The sequence below is a fragment of the Pelobates fuscus genome, chromosome 1 (genome assembly GCF_036172605.1).
Source record: "Pelobates fuscus isolate aPelFus1 chromosome 1, aPelFus1.pri, whole genome shotgun sequence".
NCBI lineage: Eukaryota > Metazoa > Chordata > Amphibia > Anura > Pelobatidae > Pelobates > Pelobates fuscus.
In genome coordinates, this window is record NC_086317.1 from 455,614,772 (window position 1) to 455,634,768 (window position 19,997).

A 19,997-nucleotide genomic window follows, 5' to 3' on the forward strand; every position below is an offset into this window, starting at 1 on the left:
GCTACAGTGAAATTGAAATATGAATTATATATTTTTTCAATCATATGAATTTGACTTGAGAAGAATATGCACGCACTTGGCAGCAATTTGTGGCATCTGAGTTTGAGAAATACATGAAAAGAACAGGTTTTTATCAAGTGACATGAAAACATGACAATGGTTGAAAATTAAATTACATTAAATATCATCAAGACAATAAATCAAATGTTTGAGCTTGTTATGGCCTGGGGAGGGTACAATTGCCTGAAATTTCACTCGCAAGTACGATGTTCTCTAAAGTTCAGGAGCAATCAGGAGTCTTATTCTGGTGTATGAAGTCTGATCGTATCCTATAAATTCCTATAAGAGTAGGGGAGGGGGCGGGGGGAGATGTGTTCTATGTAATCCACATACACAGTTCAAGGCTGGCAATGTAGGAAGTAAAATTCCATCTCTGAGGTCACAAATCCTTGCAATTATGAGTTGAAAAAAAGTGAAAAGAGACTTCCCGCACTAGGAACTTTTTAAATGATGGTAAGTTGTTATTATGTTTAGAGAGACCCTTTTCTATAAAGTTTGAATGTATACGTGGAGTGTAGTTAGTAAATACATTCAAGCTGATGTCACCAAATGTGTAAGCGAAACTCAGTAACGTTGTGTTGTGACAGGTGAGATGATACATTGCAATCCAAGGTCATGATTAGCTATGAAGTTTTTTTCTGATCATCTATAATTCTAGAAGGTGGAATGGTTCTACCTGCAGACAAATAGGGATGTGGCAAGGTGGAAAAAAAGCCCAGCGGTAAATTTCATAGCCATGCAGCATTAACCCTGCACCTGCAGAATTAACCCAAAACCTACAGCATTAAACTTTCACTCACTACATTTAAAGTGGCATTGTCACATATTTTGTATTTATGTTTAACATACAAAAAGACAAAAGAGGTAGACTTATGAATAGCAACATGTTGTCAAGGTTATCAAATAAAGGGTGCCAAAATCAGACCTGGTGCTTTTCTGGAGCCCCTCCACCCCAGTTCCAGGTCTTCAGGTCAGATCCACAAGCAACACATGTCTGCACACTAACCAAGGATCAGAACAGTTATCTGAGGCTCTCGATCACTGCTATCGATATACGAAACGTAACAGAGACTATTCCTGTTTCCATCTTCAGCTTTAAAGGGACACTATAGTCAACATATGTATCAAACTGATGGGAGACCGAGAAGGTTTTTTTTTTCTCTTGTAACAGATACTGACCCCTGCCATCATTATGAGGCCCGGACTGGCCATCGGGCACACCGGGCAAATGCTCACCCACTGGACCACCAGGGATGATGAAAGCGTGCGAGTGCCAGTCCCCCACCCCCCCCCACTTCTCTCTCTGCTTGGTACCACCGTGCCGGTCCCCCCTCCCAGGCTAAAGGTAAGAAAGGAGGGGGGGACATAATTCCTGCTTATTATTTTTATTTGTTTATTTACCCCCCTCCACACACACACACACAATCCATTCTAACATTTATACACAGCACTCTCACACACATCACACACAGCCCTCTCACACATAGCACTCTCACACCCATCACACACAGCACTCTCACACATCATACACAGCACTATCACACACAGCACTCTCACATACATCACACACAGCACTCTGACACACAGCACTCTCACACAGAGCACTCTCACATACATCACACACAGCACTCTGACACACAGCACTGTGGCAAAAGCAGCCACTTTAAAACTATGTTGTTTAACCCCTTAAGGACCAAACTTCTGGAATAAAAGGGAATCATGACATGTCACACATGTCATGTGTCCTTAAGGGGTTAAATATGTGTGTACCACTTTAAGAACCAAGCGTATGTATGTTTAATATGGTTCAGGTGAACTATAGCGTTCGTATGCTGGCAGCATGAAAACCGCCAGCATTCATGCAATTGTTTCACGAACAGTGAATTTCAACACTGTTCGTGAAACGAACAAACTACCGAAGGGAGACCACACACAGAAGGTCGTGTGGCTCCCATTAAGGATTGCAACATTGTTGCAATCGGTAATTAAGAGGATTCAGGATGGCCGTCGTTCGGCTACCGACCACGCAGCGGTGGGCCATCTTGGATCCTTTGTTAGCCCAGCGGTATTTGGTCGTCGAGCGACTGTAACTAAAATCGGCTACTCGGCGGCACGAATACCGCTGGACTTCCAAGCCGTTCGGGAGCCCCGGTCCTTCGGTAATGTGTTTCCCTAAGGTCAATCGGTTGTTTGAATGTAACTTAGAAATAATGTGTGTTTCATGCGGCGTTCGGTTATTTAAGCTGGGATCTGAGCGGTACTTTCACGAAATGTGCGCTCAGACCCCAGCTATCTACCGAACGTCCATTCATTTAAATCTAACGAATATTATAAAAGTTATGTATTTTCATGTAGAATATTGGTTCTGCTGTACGGAGGGATAATCCACTAATCTCCGCTACAGGCACTCTCACACACATCATACACAGCACTCTGATACACAGCACTCTCACACACAGCACACACAGCACTCTCACACCCCCCACACAAAGCACTCTCACACACATCATACACAGAACCCACACACATCGCACCCTCACACTCATCACTCACAGAACCCCTCACACACAGCATCCATCACACACACATACTGCACCCCTCACATACACACTATACCCCTCACATACACACAGAACCCCCACAACACACTGCACCACACACACATACACAATACTTCCAAACATACATATATATATATATATATATATACAGCACCCCTCACACACATACTGCACTCCTAAACACATTACATTCCAGACACACACTAGATCCCTCACCCAACTCTGGATCATCTACATACATACACACACTAGATCCCTATATACACTCTGAATCCGTTATATACGCACACTCACTAGATCTCCTATACACATTCTGGGTCCTTTAAACACACACTAGATTCATATATATATATATATATATATATATATATATATATAGAACGCCAAATGATAGCTGCTCACCGGTCTTGTTAAAATTCAAAAGTTTTATTTAATCATATTAAAAATCTGTGACCAACGTTTCGGTCCCCGCTCGGGACCTTCCTCAGGGTCAGACAATAAATGATAGGACAACACAAATTCCTTGCAATGTATGTCAATATATAGCCATAACAATAATGAAAGGTGACTCACCCAGGTGCATGGTGTCCTCGGCGTTTCCGCCGTGTGTACTTCCGGGTATGCGCATTAGGTATCAGCCCAGTACTGCCCCTTTCATCTACGTATCAGAAATTCCTATATCTCGAATAGGGAGTGGGCTGGCATATTAACCGTGCGTGTAGCCTCGGCTATGCTTCCGGGTGTGCGCGAGCACTCAACCCGTGGCTCCACCTTCCATATGGCACGTGACGCGTATCGTCACGTGACACGTGCCGTGTCAGAAACGGCAAGCGGGGCGTTGCTGGGCAACGTAATGCGATTCTTACACCGGTGATATGTAAACAAACTCGTAGTGTGAGTTATAAGGGCCATATATGTTATGGCTATGACGTTAAGAGTTATGTTTTTTACACCCAAGCTTTGCACTATTATTCTTGCATGGTTTTCAGCACTATTTTTTGCACTTTATTTATTGCACGTCATCACTTTAACGATTAAACTTGGCGTAGTATTTTCTACAGCACTATAATAATTACACATTTCACTATAACGGGATGTATCCTTAGTGACACTATTTCACTGTGCCATATGGTTTGATCCATATACATTACATGTCTTTATTAGATAAATATTTATTGGTTCTTTAGTTGACTATGTCACATCTAATATTATAATATATTCATCACATTACATCCACATGCATTCGCCCTTATAACTCACACTACGAGTTTGTTTACATATCACCGGTGTAAGATTCGCATTACGTTGCTCAGCAACGCCCCGCTTGCCGTTTCTGACACGGCACGTGTCACGTGACGATACGCGTCACGTGCCATATGGAAGGTGAAGCCACGGGTTGAGTGCTCGCGCACACCCGGAAGCATAGCCGAGGCTACACGCACGGTTAATATGCCAGCCCACTCCCTATTCGAGATATAGGAATTTCTGATACGTAGATGAAAGGGGCAGTACTGGGCTGATACCTAATGCGCATACCCGGAAGTACACACGGCGGAAACGCCGAGGACACCATGCACCTGGGTGAGTCACCTTTCATTATTGTTATGGCTATATATTGACATACATTGCAAGGAATATGTGTTGTCCTATCATTTATTGTCTGACCCTGAGGAAGGTCCCGAGCGGGGACCGAAACGTTGGTCACAGATTTTTAATATGATTAAATAAAACTTTTGAATTTTAACAAGACCGGTGAGCAGCTATCATTTGGCGTTCTATGTATCTTTGGAGTCCAGGCTTTGGCACCCGGCATATAAGGAACATTAAAGCGTGAGTGCATGGGATTTTTTCTATTTTTTCTATTTTTTATATATATATATATATATATATATATATATATATATACACTGTGTGCAGAATTATTAGGCAAATGAGTATTTTGACCACATCATCCTCTTTATGCATGTTGTCTTACTCCAAGCTGTATAGGCTTGAAAGCCTACTACCAATTAAGCATATTAGGTGATGTGCATCTCTGTAATGAGAAGGGGTGTGGTCTAAGGACATCAACACCCTATATCAGGTGTGCATAATTATTAGGCAACTTCCTTTCCTTTGGAAAAATGGGTCAAAAGAAGGACTTGACAGGCTCAGAAAAGTCAAAAATAGTGAGATATCTTGCAGAGGGATGCAGCACTCTTAAAATTGCAAAGCTTCTGAAGCGTGATCATCGAACAATCAAGCGTTTCATACAAAATAGTCAACAGGTTCGCAAGAAGCGTGTGGAGAAACCAAGGCGCAAAATAACTGCCCATGAACTGAGAAAAGTCAAGCGTGCAGCTGCCAAGATGCCACTTGCCACCAGTTTGGCCATATTTCAGAGCTGCAACATCACTGGAGTGCCCGAAAGCACAAGGTGTGCAATACTCAGAGACATGGCCAAGGTAAGAAAGGCTGAAAGACGACCACCACTGAACAAGACACACAAGCTGAAACGTCAAGACTGGGCCAAGAAATATCTCAAGACTGATTTTTCTAAGGTTTTATGGACTGATGAAATGAGAGTGAGTCTTGATGGGCCAGATGGATGGATTGGTAAAGGGCAGAGAGCTCCAGTCCGACTCAGACGCCAGCAAGGTGGAGGTGGAGTACTGGTTTGGGCTGGTATCATCAAAGATGAGCTTGTGGGGCCTTTTCGGGTTGAGGATGGAGTCAAGCTCAACTCCCAGTTTCTGGAAGACACCTTCTTCAAGCAGTGGTACAGGAAGAAGTCTGCATCCTTCAAGAAAAACATGATTTTCATGCAGGACAATGCTCCATCACACGCGTCCAAGTACTCCACAGCGTGGCTGGCAAGAAAAAGTATAAAAGAAGAAAATCTAATGACATGGCCTCCTTGTTCACCTGATCTGAACCCCATTGAGAACCTGTGGTCCATCATCAAATGTGAGATTTACAAGGAGGGAAAACAGTACACCTCTCTGAACAGTGTCTGGGAGGTTGTGGTTGCTGCTGCACGCAATGTTGATGGTGAACAGATCAAAACACTGACAGAATCCATGGATGGCAGGCTTTTGAGTGTCCTTGCAAAGAAAGGTGGCTATATTGGTCACTGATTTGTTTTTGTTATGTTTTTGAATGTCAGAAATGTATATTTGTGAATGTTGAGATGTTATATTGGTTTCACTGGTAAAAATAAATAATTGAAATGGGTATATATTTGTTTTTTGTTAAGTTGCCTAATAATTATGCACAATAATAGTCACCTGCACACACAGATATCCCCCTAAAATAGCTATAACTAAAAACAAACTAAAAACTACTTCCAAAAATATTCAGCTTTGATATTAATGAGTTTTTTGGGTTCATTGAGAACATGGTTGTTGTTCAATAATAAAATTAATCCTCAAAAATACAACTTGCCTAATAATTCTGCACTCCCTGTATATATATATACACACACACTACACTCCTAACATACACACTCTGGATCCCCTATACACACACTAGATTCCTTGTAAGCAAACACATACTACACCCCTAAACACACACTTTCTACAAACACTACATCACCTATATACAAACACACACACACACACTATCGCCTGTATGCACACACTTGCTACATCCCCTATACACACACACTCTCTACAGCCCCTAGCCACATATTCATTACATTACACCACAAACACAACACAACTAAAACCGACCTTATTACACAATACCACACCACAATCAGCTCACTCTACACACACGCAATACCACAAGCAGGCTCCAAACACATGCACAATACTCTTTCCTGGCATTTTTGTCTCCTGGTATCCATTTATAGAGACACCAGAGACAAGTTGCAAGGAAACACAGTGCAAGCATGTTAATAAATTTGCTTGCAATGTGCATAACAAATACAGGGCTTTTTACTCATGCTAGAGCTCTTCAGCAGAGCTCTGTGCATGGTCTGCCCTGGAAGAGCATTGAACCAACATGCTCACTTTGAGAGGGGGCGTGTTTGTCATTGATGATGACAAAACACACCTCCTCTGCTCCGCCCCCTTCTTAGTGGGCCGCCGTGATAAAAAAATGCCCGGGCTGAATTTTTCCCCAGTCCGGCCCTGATTATGCAGAGTTTAATTTGAAATGTAACTGACCTTTTTATATATTCGATGCTTAAATGTCTATACCAACCATCCCTGTGAGGATTGAATGAGGGCCCACGGGTGGGGTAAGCCAGACAGTGATACTGTGTGCATCAATGGTGACACTATAGGGGATTGGTCCACTGGGAAAAGGGGTAAGTTTTACCAAAAAAGTGAACATATCGACTGGCAGCAGTTCTGGTCATCACCACTGTTATAAAGTATAGCTTGCACAATGTGAGCTCAATATATGATGTGCTTACGGTGTGCTTTCTGGGGACGTGGCCTGACGTATCCAAAAGAGAACAAAACCGGATCCCAAAATTGGGACTGTCTCGCCAAATGTGGGACAGTGTTTAAGTCAATCATTGGGATCCCAAACAGAATTAAAAAGTGAATCCCTCATACTGAAACGCTGCACATACAGACCCCAGACACCACAACCACTTCAAACTACTGAAGAGGTAGTTTTGCTTGGAGTAACCCTTTAAATTGTTGGCATAAATAGCTAAACTGGAAATATACCTGATTTGATGATTTTATTCTGATTTGGCTAGTGTAGACTAAAAATGTAAATTCACTTTGGATTCAAATCCAGAAAAATCACACTCTAGTGAATAATCTTCAGTCACAAAAGTCTTTATGCCACCACCACCATCACCACTGTCAGGATAGACTAAGATGATCCTTAACCATGCAGAGGCATTCTGGCACCAATATCTAGATAATGATCACAGACTTGATAACGTCCAGATTTTGGCATTCAGCATTTGAATGGATATGAATGTGCACCGGATATGGATGCCGAATATCAAAGTAAAAATAAATTCACTGGAAGGGTTAAGTACCGGTAATGTGGAGGCTTGCACGGTAAAGAATAAAACAAATCAGAAAAATGTTCTATGTAGGTATAAAAGAAAAAATACACAGCATTTGTATAAATTTCTACCTTAAAGGGTTACATCAAGCACCATAACTACTCCAGTGATTTGAAGTGGTTATGGTGCCTTGAGTCTGTATGTGCAGCGGTATGCTTTGAAATGCTGCCCATACAAGGCCGGTGCAAGACCAGCTACTTGCACACCACCAAAAAAATTTCCAACACCTTTGGGGGTCTTTTTCTCTCCCCCTCCTCCCCAGCCCCTCTGTGTGTCTCCCACCAGCCCATTTGTGTGTCTCTCCCAGACCATTTTTTGTCCCTTCATGCCCTCTGTGTGTCTCCTTTTACCCTCAGCCCCTCTGTGTGTCTGTTTTCCTGCAGCCCCTCTTTGTGTCTCTTTTTACCCCTAACCCCTCCTTGTCCACAGCCCCTCTGTGTGTCTCTTTGCCCCCTTCCCCAGCTTATCTGTGTGTCTTTGTCCCCCCCAGCCCATCTATGTCTTTGCCCCCCAGCCCTCTATGTGCCTCTTCCCCCCAGCCTTTTGTGTGCCTTTAAAGGGACACTCCAGGCACCCAGACCACTTCTGCCCATTGGAGTGGTCTGGGTGCCAACTCCCACTACCCTTAACCCTGCAACTGTAAATATTGCAGCTTTCATAAACTTCAATATTTACCTTGCAGGGTTAACTCCTCCTCTAGTGGCTGTCTACTAGTCTGCGCATTAGGTCTCACCCCGCCAACTAAGCGAGTCGAGGGCCAGAAAAGAGGAGGGAAGGAAAAATAAATAAATTAAAAAATAAAAAGGTAAGGTAAAGATCTCAACCCCTAAACGGGCAGACAAAACCGAATAAGAAAATAAGAAAAACACACTAGGCACAAGTGTCTCTCTCTCTCTCTATCTAAAGTAAAAGGGCAAAGCAAATTGATAAATAAGAACACACAATAAAATCAAACAAGGGGCGGGGGTGACACGGAGATGCGGGGGTCACAGGGAGTTTAATAGGATAGCACAAGATATTTATGATGACAAGCGTTCCAAGGCCTGTAATATAGAAATATTAGCAAAATTATACAGGCACGTACACGTCTGAAATAGAATTTTTTATTTTTTTTATTTACTTATGACTTTGAAAAAATAAAATCACTTAAAAAAATAAAAATCATACTACAGCGCCATCTAGTGGCGCACTACAGATACTGTGATTGTGAGTTCGCTCTCAATGTTGCCGCCCATTGGGCGAATGACGTCAAATTTAAGCGCCTTTTTAGAGTTCCAAACACAGGAGTGTCGATCTCTGTCTGCGTTCCTGGAGCCATTTTGGTGAGGGTCACTCCCGTTGACCCACTCTTTCACGAAGGTCTCCGTGCAAATGGCGGACTGCGGTCTGTTCTGAGCACACACCGTGAGACACGTTTCGCGCTCTGCTCTTCCGGAGAGTTTAGAGCTCGCTCAAGGAAGTCGCACCTGTGACGTGCAGCCGTGTGAGTGCTGGGGAGGCAGAGCTCGGGGTATCTGGAGAGCAGGCCGAGGCCGGGGAGGTGAGTTACTGGGAGACCCCCAGCCAGCAGCTCTGTGCCGCCCATGGGGGCCACAGGGACCTGATCATTATATGTATTGTTACTGGAACTCACAGCACGCTCAGCCAGCAGCTCTGTGCCTCCCATGAGGTCCACAGGAACCTGATCATTATATGTATTGTTACTGGAACTCACAGCACGCTCAGCCAGCAGCTCTGTGCCTCCCATGAGGTCCACAGGAACCTGATCATTATATGTATTTTTACTGGAACTCACAGCACGCTCAGCCAGCAGCTCTGTGCCTCCCATGAGGTCCACAGGAACCTGATCATTATATGTATTGTTACTGGAACTCACAGCACGCTCAGCCAGCAGCTCTGTGCCTCCCATGAGGTCCACAGGATCCTGATCATTATATGTATTGTTACTGGAACTCACAGCACGCTCAGCCAGCATCCATGTGCCTCCCATGGGGTCCCCCAGGAACCTGATCATTATATGTATTGTTACTGGAACTCACAGCACGCTCAGCCAGCAGCTCTGGGCCTCTCATGGGGTCCACAGGGACCTGATCATTATATGTATCCTTATATTAACTCACAGCACTCTCACCCAGCTTCCACATCAGCTGCAGGGGTAAAACCTAGCCAGCCGTGTCCAGGCTGGGCACAGTTGGAAATGTTCACCCCATTATATTTGGAATAAAGACCCTATTAAAAAAGAAAATGGACATCATTAATATGTGGTTCAGTGTTTAGAAAATAAACCACAAAGGCTTTATAATATAAAGTAGCCTATAACTACACACAAAAAAACCTCCACATTATAAAATTTCCTAGAAATGTTTGTATCAAGTGGGGAATAATAATATTTGTTCTCATGGTTGGTGACACTTGGGCTTTGATTATTATTGGTATTATGTTTGTTTATATAATGAAAAATGGGCACTATATCATCTAACTAAGCTGTATAATAATGTGTAGAATATTAATGTTGGCTTCTTGGATCCGCTGTTTACTGCTTGCTTGAATTGCTTAGTTTTCTCTTAAACAGCATTTATTCACTTTTTGTTGACAGTTGAGTGAAAGATGACAACCGCGGCCAGGCCAACATTTGAGCCCGCAAGAGGAGGTAGGGGAAAAGGTGAAGGGGATTTAAGTCAGCTCTCTAAACAGTACTCTAGTAGAGATCTTCCTTCTCATACAAAGATCAAATACAGGTAAATAACCCAAATTTACTTCATTCCTCTAAATTCAACACTACAAGCTCTTGCATGATTGCATGCATTATATAGTATTTTTCAGAATATCGAATTAAATTATTTTTATTTAAACTATCTTAGTTTTCAGTGCCCCCCACTTTTACTTTAGTATTGGTTTTAATTATTATATTGATATGAAGCTGTGTATACATCAGTAAAGGTTTATCCTAATTTTATTTACGTAAATTATTACCTCAGTATAGTTAAATACTTGCATTTCATCCCTGAAGGATGTTTTTTTTGCGAATATTGTGGGATGCAGAAGGCCTCAGTTGGCAGTTTGCTGCTGTTAATGCATGTTCCTAATTTATTGATTAACCCATGTCAAGTTTGCATGCCACTACTTATTAATTGAATCATAGGCAATAGTGTTTGTTGTATATAAAAAAAATGATGGAGACCTCACTACACCAGTTGCAAAAGGAAATATACTTTTACACACTTGAGATACATTTTGCATAGGAATCCTTCATCAAGACCGGCTTGGCAGTGTGTCTTTACAAGACACCTTCAATAATGATGTTGTGTTGTAGTGTCACATGCAATTGATGCACTTTACAGAAGATTAGGGCATCTGAAAGGTGAGCTATAATTTGTTGATACAAAGTTAGACACCACTTATGGAGGTGAAGGGCATTACACAGGGACTAGGTCCCAAAAGCAACTGTGCCTGGTTCATTGTACCCTACCTGACTCCCGAGAACAGCAGAACACACTGCATGGACTCAAGCTGACGACACCAGACACACAATGCCAGAGGGGTTGTTGCGTTTCCCAACGCGCTGGCTCTATGCATTTACAACATGCGCAACCCATGAATAAATCAAATAACACACTGACCACAGTCCATTCTTTCAAATACTTAGGTATGTTGCTAGACCCCAATCTATTTTTTGGTCTTCATGTAGAAAAACACTAATCAAAACTTTATCCAAAACTAGGTGCCCTGACCAGAAACAAATCCTGCCTAAGCCCCACCGTAAATAAACAGATTGTACAGCAAATGCTAATGTCAATCATTATGGTGATGTAGTATATGCACCTGCACCGCAGACCAACCTTAATAAACTTACTACATTGTATAACTCGTTCTGTCGCTTTCTGCTACAATGTAATGATATGACCCACCATTGTGACATGTTAAAAGAGCTAAACTGGCTATCGCTCGAATCCAGACGCACCCTTCATCTTTCCTGCCTTGTGTTTAAGAACATTTCTGGTAAGCTTCCACCCTACGTGAGCCGAATGATCTTAGAATCCCCAGCTGTTCCCACCTCCTTAAACCTCTGGTCAAGTACCAGGACTTTATTTAGTCTACCTCAATAAAAAAAGAAAGCTGCTTAATCCTCATTTTCCTACAGAGCACCGCAATTATAGAATAACCTCCTGCACACTTTCAAATCTTCCCCCAGCCTAAAATACTTTAAGAGATCCCTCTCTGCATTTCAAAACAGAATTTACCTGTTCTATGTTAAATTTTGTATATTTTAATTCTGGGCTTGATAAATTTGTTTGAAATCTAGGAGACAATTAAAAAAGTTAGGAGCCAGTCATTTTCAATGAGAAAATGCAATTTTTAAAGGGACACTATAGTCACCAGATTAACTACAGCTTGATGTAGTTGTTCTGGTGTCTATAGCCTGTCCCTGCAGGCTTTTCAGTGTAAACCGTACCTTTTCCTCGAAAAGGCAGTGTTTACATAGCTGCTTAGTAACACCTCTAGTGACAGTCACTCAGACTGCCACTAGAGAGTCCTGGGTCACTGCTGCACCACGTGCAGCACCCACATTCAGTGTCTACAAGCTCTGCATGGAGGCACTGAATGTTCCTCAAAGAGATTATTTTAATGCATCTCTATGAGGAGATTCGGATTGGTACATTTGCTGCGCATGCACAAAATCCTCCCAATGCTTTCCTAAGGGGAAAGCATTGGCTTAGCTGAGATCATAAAGATTGATAATCTCAGCCATGACGAAACTGGCATGGCGTGGGAAAATGGGGGGAAAAAGGTGAGTAAAAACACCATCCTCATGCGAACGGAGCAGACAGGTAACTAAACGCGCTCACACGCACACACAAACTCTGACAGGCTAGCTCACGCACAAACAAACTCTGACAGGCTAGCTCACGCACAAACAAACTCTGACAGGCTAGCTCACGCACACACACTCTGGACAGGCTTGCTTGCTCACGCACACACACTCTGGACAGGCTTGCTTGCTCACGCACACACACTCTGGACAGGCTTGCTTGCTCACGCACACACACTCTGGACAGGCTCGCTCACGCACACACACTCTGGACAGGCTCGCTCACGCACACACACTCTGGACAGGCTCGCTCACGCACACACACTCGTTTTAATTGAAAACCACTCAGCCTACCTTTGAGAGAGCTGAGTGGATCTTTCCCTGGGGTCCAGTGAGGCTGCTCTCTGCGTGCGAGGGAGCAGTAATCTACCTGCAGCTCCTCTCGGCTCCCTCGCGTTCTCTGTAGTGATGCCGGAGGGAAGTCATATTCCGGCTCCCGACATTAGACAGCGCGAGGGAGCAGAGAGGAGCTGCAGGCAGAGTACTGCTCCCTCGCGCGCCACCCACAATGCTCCCGCGGGCGGCTCCATGCTGCCGCAGCCAGCCAACTCCATGCTCCTCAGTGCGGCCGGTCGCCTCCTCGCTGCCTTGGCCAGCCGCCTCCATGCTACCCAGGGTGGACAACTCCAATATTCCCTGTGATGGCCACCGTCAAAGCTCCCCCGGCGGCCACATTAACTTGAGAGCTGGCAAATTCCAGGCGCCAGGGCGAAATTTTTAGTCCTGGGATTTGACTGGGCCTGTGTTAATTAATATTAGTATTAATATTGTTTTTGTATTTTTACAATAATAAAGTAAATGTTCTATATGTTTCTGCATTATCTACTCTTGATTGAATGTTCAACATGTACTAATAATCTACTGCCTTCAATCAATTCTCTTCTTTCTCCCTCACTGCATCGCATTTGTTTCCTTTATGCCTCCCTACCCCCTCTTCTTTCTTTATATTCCTCCTTTTCTGTTGCTTTTCTGTTCTACTTTGTGTTTTTGATGATGCTCGTTGAATGGGTAGAGTTATAATTTCTTCAAAAATGAAATGGATTTCTAAATGTATTTGTAGACAAACTACACAGGATGCCCCCGAGGAAGTCAGAAGCCGTGACTTCAGAAGGGAATTGGAGGAGAGGGAGCGTGTTACTGTAAGAGAGAAGAACAGAGACCGAACAGCGAGGAGCGGTATGAGTTTAATTGATCTTTTAGAAACAGAACGTGGCTCACTTTTTCAGAGAGCTGCTTATCTAATTCAGAGGTTTATGGTATGGCCTTAAATTGTTACTTTTGGTTAGCAAGGAATATTTTAATATAAATGTTTTCATTTTTCAGCCAATAGGTTAACACACTTTTTCTCCTACCTCTTCCAGAACATACCTCTTCTATATCCAAGAAACCTCGTCTGGACCAGATTCCAGCTGCAAACCTTGATGCAGACGACCCTCTCACAGATGTATGTTTGTGTTTCCCTTTATCCCATCAGATTTGTATGTGTGCATTATGTCACATTTACGCATTAACCTAATATAGCGTGCAGAAACCCTGAAGTTTGCAAACTTCTTTTGGAGGTCAGGGCTCAAAATTTCAAATAGCCATTGACAAGTAGAAAGTCACTGCCTGGTGATTGCGTCATGGATCCACGCTTGCAGTGGCGAGTAACTTTAAAGACCTGGCCAGAAACACAGGACTTGATCATTTAAGCCCTGGTGTAGGTGCTAATAACTGCTTTTCCAGCTCCCGTATTGGGGATATTAATTCACTAAGGATTGGTGTGACTGACTTTAACTGGACCAAAGATGGAATATTCCAATCACAATAACCCAGCCTTTAAAGATCATTTAGTGTTCGTTCCACACTAGCATATGGTCCTTAAGAGGTTATGATTTTTGTTCTTTAAGAGAAGAAGTCATTTTCTTGATTTTAGCATAATTTAATGGCCAAGAAAAAGTTGCCTATGGAATATGTAATTTTTTTTCTTTTATTCTACAACACCCTAAAGACTTATATTTTTAGTTTATTTTTTGATTGCGTGGTCAAACCGGTCTGTAGTAAATTCAGCTTCTGGTATCGATTTATTGTCATATGGCTGTGAATCTCAACCATGTGAGGTCCGACCTGCTGACTGTTGATAGAATATTGTATTGCCGCAATCCTTTGCTAGTAAAATCAGGTTCTTAATACACTGTACAGTTGATGGGTGTGCGGCATGGGCTGGAAGGTAGGATAGAAAGCTGAACAAATTATGATAATGACCCTTTACACTGTCTGTTTTCTCCTCAGGAGGAGGAAGATGAGGACTCCGATGAAGATAGTGATGATGACACTGCTGCTCTCCTGGCGGAGCTGGAAAAAATCAAAAAGGAACGTGCAGAAGAGCAAGCCCGGAAGGTAATGACCACTTTATTAAGCCATGCCCAGCGTGCCAATGACCCCCGCTGCCTGTGAGTAGTTTATCAATACTCGCTGCTTAGCTGATGTCTGAGGTCCTGAGAAATGGTATTAAACAATAGAGCAGGACACTGGTAGTTTAAACATCTGTAGAGATTGTAAAAATGACATGTCAGCCTCCAACTCATCAAACTTTGTACAGTGGGTACGTTATATTTTGCAACCTGCATTCGTCCCAGGAAGGCAGTTATATGTGTCTGGAGACTCATGCTGACTCCGGCCACCATGAGCACTTCAAATTACCACTTCAGTGATCTGATGTGCTTTTGGTGCCTGGAGTCTGTATGTGCTATAAAACGCTGCACATATAGAGCCTGGCACTCTGGTTTATTTGCTCAGAAGGTCCATCATTGTTCAGTTGACCCTCTCAGCCAGTGAATTGCGATGACTGTGGCTTCTCCAGCTCTGCAGAAAATAGAATGGCATCATCGAACCACCAGGGAGCATCCTATTACCTCACACTGGAGGCTGTTAAGAGAAATGTATTTTTTACATTAGCTGGTATATAACAGGTCTCAGCAGAGATACAAGTCATACAACAAGTACTTACTAAATGTTTTAAAGGTACCAAAAACACGTTAAACTTAAACAGTGACTGCCAGGTGAAGGGTGGCTACGGCTGCAGAAATAGCCAGCTAACTCCAAGATGGAAGATATTTCAGCTTAGACTGTTCCTTTTACAGCATTTTCTGTTCAAATTACTAGGATTGATGATGGTACCTTGTCAGTGGCATAGGCTCTGGACTGTATCTTTTTTTTTGGTGCTGGAGTTAATAAAGCTGAGCTTCTGGCAGTAGTAGTTCATGTACATCTTATTATTATACTACGTTCGTATAGTGTCGCTTGCTCCTGTAGGGGGCACTGTTGCATCCCAGGAAAAGTGTTTGATTTATTTTATTATCAGAGTGCTGTCCTGTTCCCATCTGTGATTTATTGTTCATTTCCATAACTTAGGGAAGACAAACACTATAGAAATAATAAACAAAGTGCTGCTTCTCCATTTAATTATCCTCTTGTAAAAGTTTGGGTGTTGGGTCACCAGCAATCAGTTTTCTGGTACACAAAGTATTCATCTAGTTCAGAGGCAATATGTTGTCTTAATGCTTAATATGACATTTTAAATCTTGATTGCACCAGGTGTTGGTAGATATCTGTTCCAGCTGTATTTACATTTCACTTGGCCACTGAAAGTAGATCTAGTCTATGAGATGGTCTCCATATCTTCATGCTAGTGGGCTTTGAGATTACAGAACATTCAAAGTGTATTTTGTAAACAGATACTAGCCATATCAGTCATTGGTCCACATTTTAGCAGATACCCCTATGCCAACATGTATAGTGCATGGACAGCAGACGCAGTATATGTTCACGCATTCGTACGCTTCAACAATGGCTAGCGGGCAGATGTATGCAAGGTTTATGCAATACTGTATAGATTGGCTTTTATAATATAACTGAATGGAACTGCTATCCACAGTTGTTGTCCAACATGTAGAAATGACCCCAGTGACAATAGATTTGTATTACTCTTATTGGAGCATTTTCTGTATCCAAATTGAAAAATTCTTTAAATTTGAGGCTGTACGGGTCCTAGAACATCGTAGCAGTCGTGCAGCCTTACAGGCTCAGTTGGCACTTTTATAAAATACTTCTACTTACTTTAGCAGTGTATCCATTGCAATGTCAGCACGAGTTTTTAATCTTACTTTTAAAGACTATATGTAGGTCAGGGTGAATGGCACAAGCTATCTGTGTGTTCACTCACTTTCATTTACAGAAACTATTTGCACAGAAGTATCAGCCTCATGCACCTGCTTAATTATGTATAGTGTTACTGCAAAGAGAATCAATAATCAAAGAGCAAAAACAATTTCTCTCTGACAAATCTGTGCTTTGATAGCTGCGCGTTGGATGATAGAAGGCTCGGCTGGAAGGGAATCATCTGTATTGGGCCGATTGTTTGCTTGTTTTTGGCTTCTGGAAATTAATTCCTAATTCTGTTTAGTATACGATATGGTTTTGAACTTGAAGCATCACAAATGGGCCACTGATCCCATAACGCGTCCAGAAAACCACGTCTGTCTTCTCAAGATCACAGGAGAGAATTGGTGCCCAAAATGGTGATCTGGCTACCTGTGTTTAAAGTTTTTTTTACCTAATAATAGTAATCATAACAAGCAGACAATAAGTTCACCTTCAAAGAAGCATAAAATTGTCAACTATGTAGCAGATGTCCACAATCCAACCAGTAATTGCATTTTAGGCAAAAATAACGAGAAAAATCCTCCAAGTTAGCGAAGTTTGTAGTTATGTATTGATTGTCATATTTGGAATACAAGGTCTATTATGGCGAAAAAGGATAAACATTTCTCAATTTTTTTTCTAAAGCATGGGTTAGCTGACCTCTGCAACACACAAATAATGATCCAGGGTTTCCAATTGTTCATTAATATTTTTCAATCTAGACCTCGCTGAGGGTCAAATCACTAATTAATGATTCTAAGTAGGTAATATTCTCTAATGTGATATGGCGCAGGGCTAAACTGCCCCCTCTCCAGGCACCCTCAGGAGAAAGGCCTCTAGCCAGCATGGAGACAGTCTAACACTCTGCCGTTATTAACAGGAACTGGAGCAAAAAGCTGAAGAAGAACGTATTAGAATGGAGAACATTCTGAGTGGGAACCCTCTGCTGAACCTCACAGGCCCTGTACAGGTGCAAGCAAGTTTTAAAGTAAAACGGAGGTAATTCATCTGCATATAAAATTGTGTGTGTATCATTATTAGCTTTGCAAATGGATCTCTAAGTCATAAACCCATGTTGCTGAAAATAAAACTAGCACAATTCACTAGCTGTCTGCAATGACAGACATACAGTTGTAATCAAAATTAGTCAACCCCCGTTGAAAATCATGTTTACTGTCAAAATTTACAGACTTTCAGCTGTTTGCAATGAACGAATCAAACAAAAGCAATTGAAATAACTCAACACAACGAATGCTTTAAGTGGTTTCCCCAAATTCAACTAACGATGCAACTTAATGACTTGTGCAGTCTCAAAATGATTCAACCCATTGAATTGAATCCCTCGCAACAGCACAAATATGTAAAACAGGTGTTGTCTCAAGCACACCTGATGCAACTAATCAAAAAACTCAGTCCTTGGGATTTTGTTTTGTAAAGCGATGAAACAAAACTGGAACTTTTTGGCCCAATGGATCAGCAATATGTCTGGTGAAAGTAGAATGAAGCATATGTTGAAAAGACATTCTTCCTTCAGTTAAGCATGGTGGTGGCTCGGTGATGCTCTGGGGCTGCTTTGCATCCGCTGGCACTGGAAACCTGAAGCATGTGGAAGGCAAGATGGATTCATTGAAGTATCTGGACATCCTAGAAGAAAACGTCATGCTGTCGGTGAGGAAGCTGAAGCTCTGGCGTCATTGGACATTCCAACAAGACATTGATCCCAAGCATACCTCAAAATTACACCAAGGCTTGGTTGCAGAAGTAGTCCTTAACAACTGTACAATGGCCATCAGTCATCTGACTTGAACCCCATAGAAAAGAAGGCAGCTGCAGCACGCAAACCCAAGAATATTACTGAACTGGAGGCTATTGCTAACGAGCAATTGACTAAGATTCCTCAAACGCTGCCAGAAGCTGGTATCTGACTATTCATCTTGTTTGCAGCAGGTCATAACAGCAAAATGTCCTCTACAAAGTACTGAAGATGATTCTCATAATTCTGACTGGATTTGTCATTATAAGTTGCATTTTTAGTTGAATGTTGTGAAACCACTTGAAGCATTTGTTGTGTTGAGTTCTTTCAATTGGTTTTGTTTAATTTGTTTATTGCAAAGAGCTGAAAGTCTGTAGATTTTGATAAACCTGATTTTCAATATGGATTGACTCATTTTGATTACAACTGTACATTTTTGCCATATTAAAGTATAGTCTGATACATAAAGAAGAGACATCACAGAAAGAATATACACACACGTGACATGCCACAAAACAGACACATAGAACTGGGATCTGTATTGTCTTTTAGTCTTCCTTGTTAAACTTATATATTATAATATTCTCTTATTCTTTACATTTGTTTTAGATTTAATTAAGCAGTGTTTGGTTGTTTTTTTTTTTTTTTTTTTTTTAAATGTCTTGAAGGAATTGAATTGAGAGTAGAGAACTAGAAACTCAATGATTTCTTTAACAAAACGACATTTTTAAAATGTTAACTTTTAAAATGTCTGTCTTCTCAGGTGGGATGATGACGTTGTATTTAAGAACTGTGCCAAGGGCGTTGATGAAATGAAAAAGGACAAGCGCTTTGTAAATGACACCCTACGCTCTGAATTCCACAAGAAATTCATGGAAAAATATATCAAGTAGTACAGTTTTATGTGCTCCGGCCATACAAGTACAACATTTTTAACATCTATGGACGTATGATGGCGTGCTAATGACTTCTGCATTCTTCAGCGGTAAATTCATTCTTTTGGCGTTTGCTGACATATTTCGTAGCTGGATTTTTTTTTTATCCTTATTTTTTTTCCAAGTCATATGTGAATAAAAATAACTTTTTTTTTTTGGTCTTTGCGTCATTTGGTTTTGGTCTGTTCTTCTCCCCTCCCTCCACATTGTTACGTTTTGTCATGTTTGGAATGGTGCTGCTAGCTGTTTCCCTTTCAAGGATTATTAAATGTAAATACATTCATATCAGACTAAGGATTATTGTTTTAGGTATTATCTTCTAAATAAAAATATTCGCTCTTTTATTGATGCTACAGACATTTTGTCTTGTATAGTGTGTGTGTGTGTGTGTGTGTGTGTGAGATACAATATAGGAAAACCAAAAGGTCTGCGACATAAACAGAGCATAAAAAGTATCCGCGCTTCCTAAAACAGATATAGGTAAAGAAAAAAACTTGCATAAATGTATTAAGAACAAGGAATCACAAAAAGACAATTGGTAAATAAACAGGTAAAGTTACGATTATAGATCTATAAATTAATAAAAATCCCATAATAAGATGTAGTACCTCTTATAACCATA

At 41.7% G+C, this 19,997-nt stretch overlaps 1 protein-coding gene across 1 annotated transcript; it reads left to right on the plus strand.

Annotated features, from left to right (window-relative positions):
- The first annotated feature begins 8,991 nt into the window (after positions 1-8,991).
- Positions 8,992-19,717, plus strand: CWC15 (CWC15 spliceosome associated protein homolog). Its single transcript, XM_063444939.1, has 7 exons — positions 8,992-9,175; positions 10,232-10,373; positions 13,566-13,681; positions 13,867-13,949; positions 14,777-14,884; positions 17,568-17,686; positions 19,204-19,717. Exons 2-7 carry the CDS (start codon positions 10,243-10,245, stop codon positions 19,331-19,333), a joined length of 687 nt encoding a protein of 228 aa, XP_063301009.1. The 5' UTR covers positions 8,992-9,175; positions 10,232-10,242; the 3' UTR covers positions 19,334-19,717.
- The last annotated feature ends 280 nt before the right edge of the window (positions 19,718-19,997 follow it).

Bases quoted from the DNA above. Each gene is read 5' to 3' on its own strand.
- CWC15 (XM_063444939.1), top strand. From the start codon at position 10,243: ATGACAACCGCGGCCAGGCCAACATTTGAGCCCGCAAGAGGAGGTAGG. The intron at 13,682-13,866 runs GTATGAGTTTAA...TACCTCTTCCAG, and splicing joins AGACCGAACAGCGAGGAGCG to AACATACCTCTTCTATATCC. The intron at 13,950-14,776 runs GTATGTTTGTGT...TTTTCTCCTCAG, and splicing joins CAGACGACCCTCTCACAGAT to GAGGAGGAAGATGAGGACTC.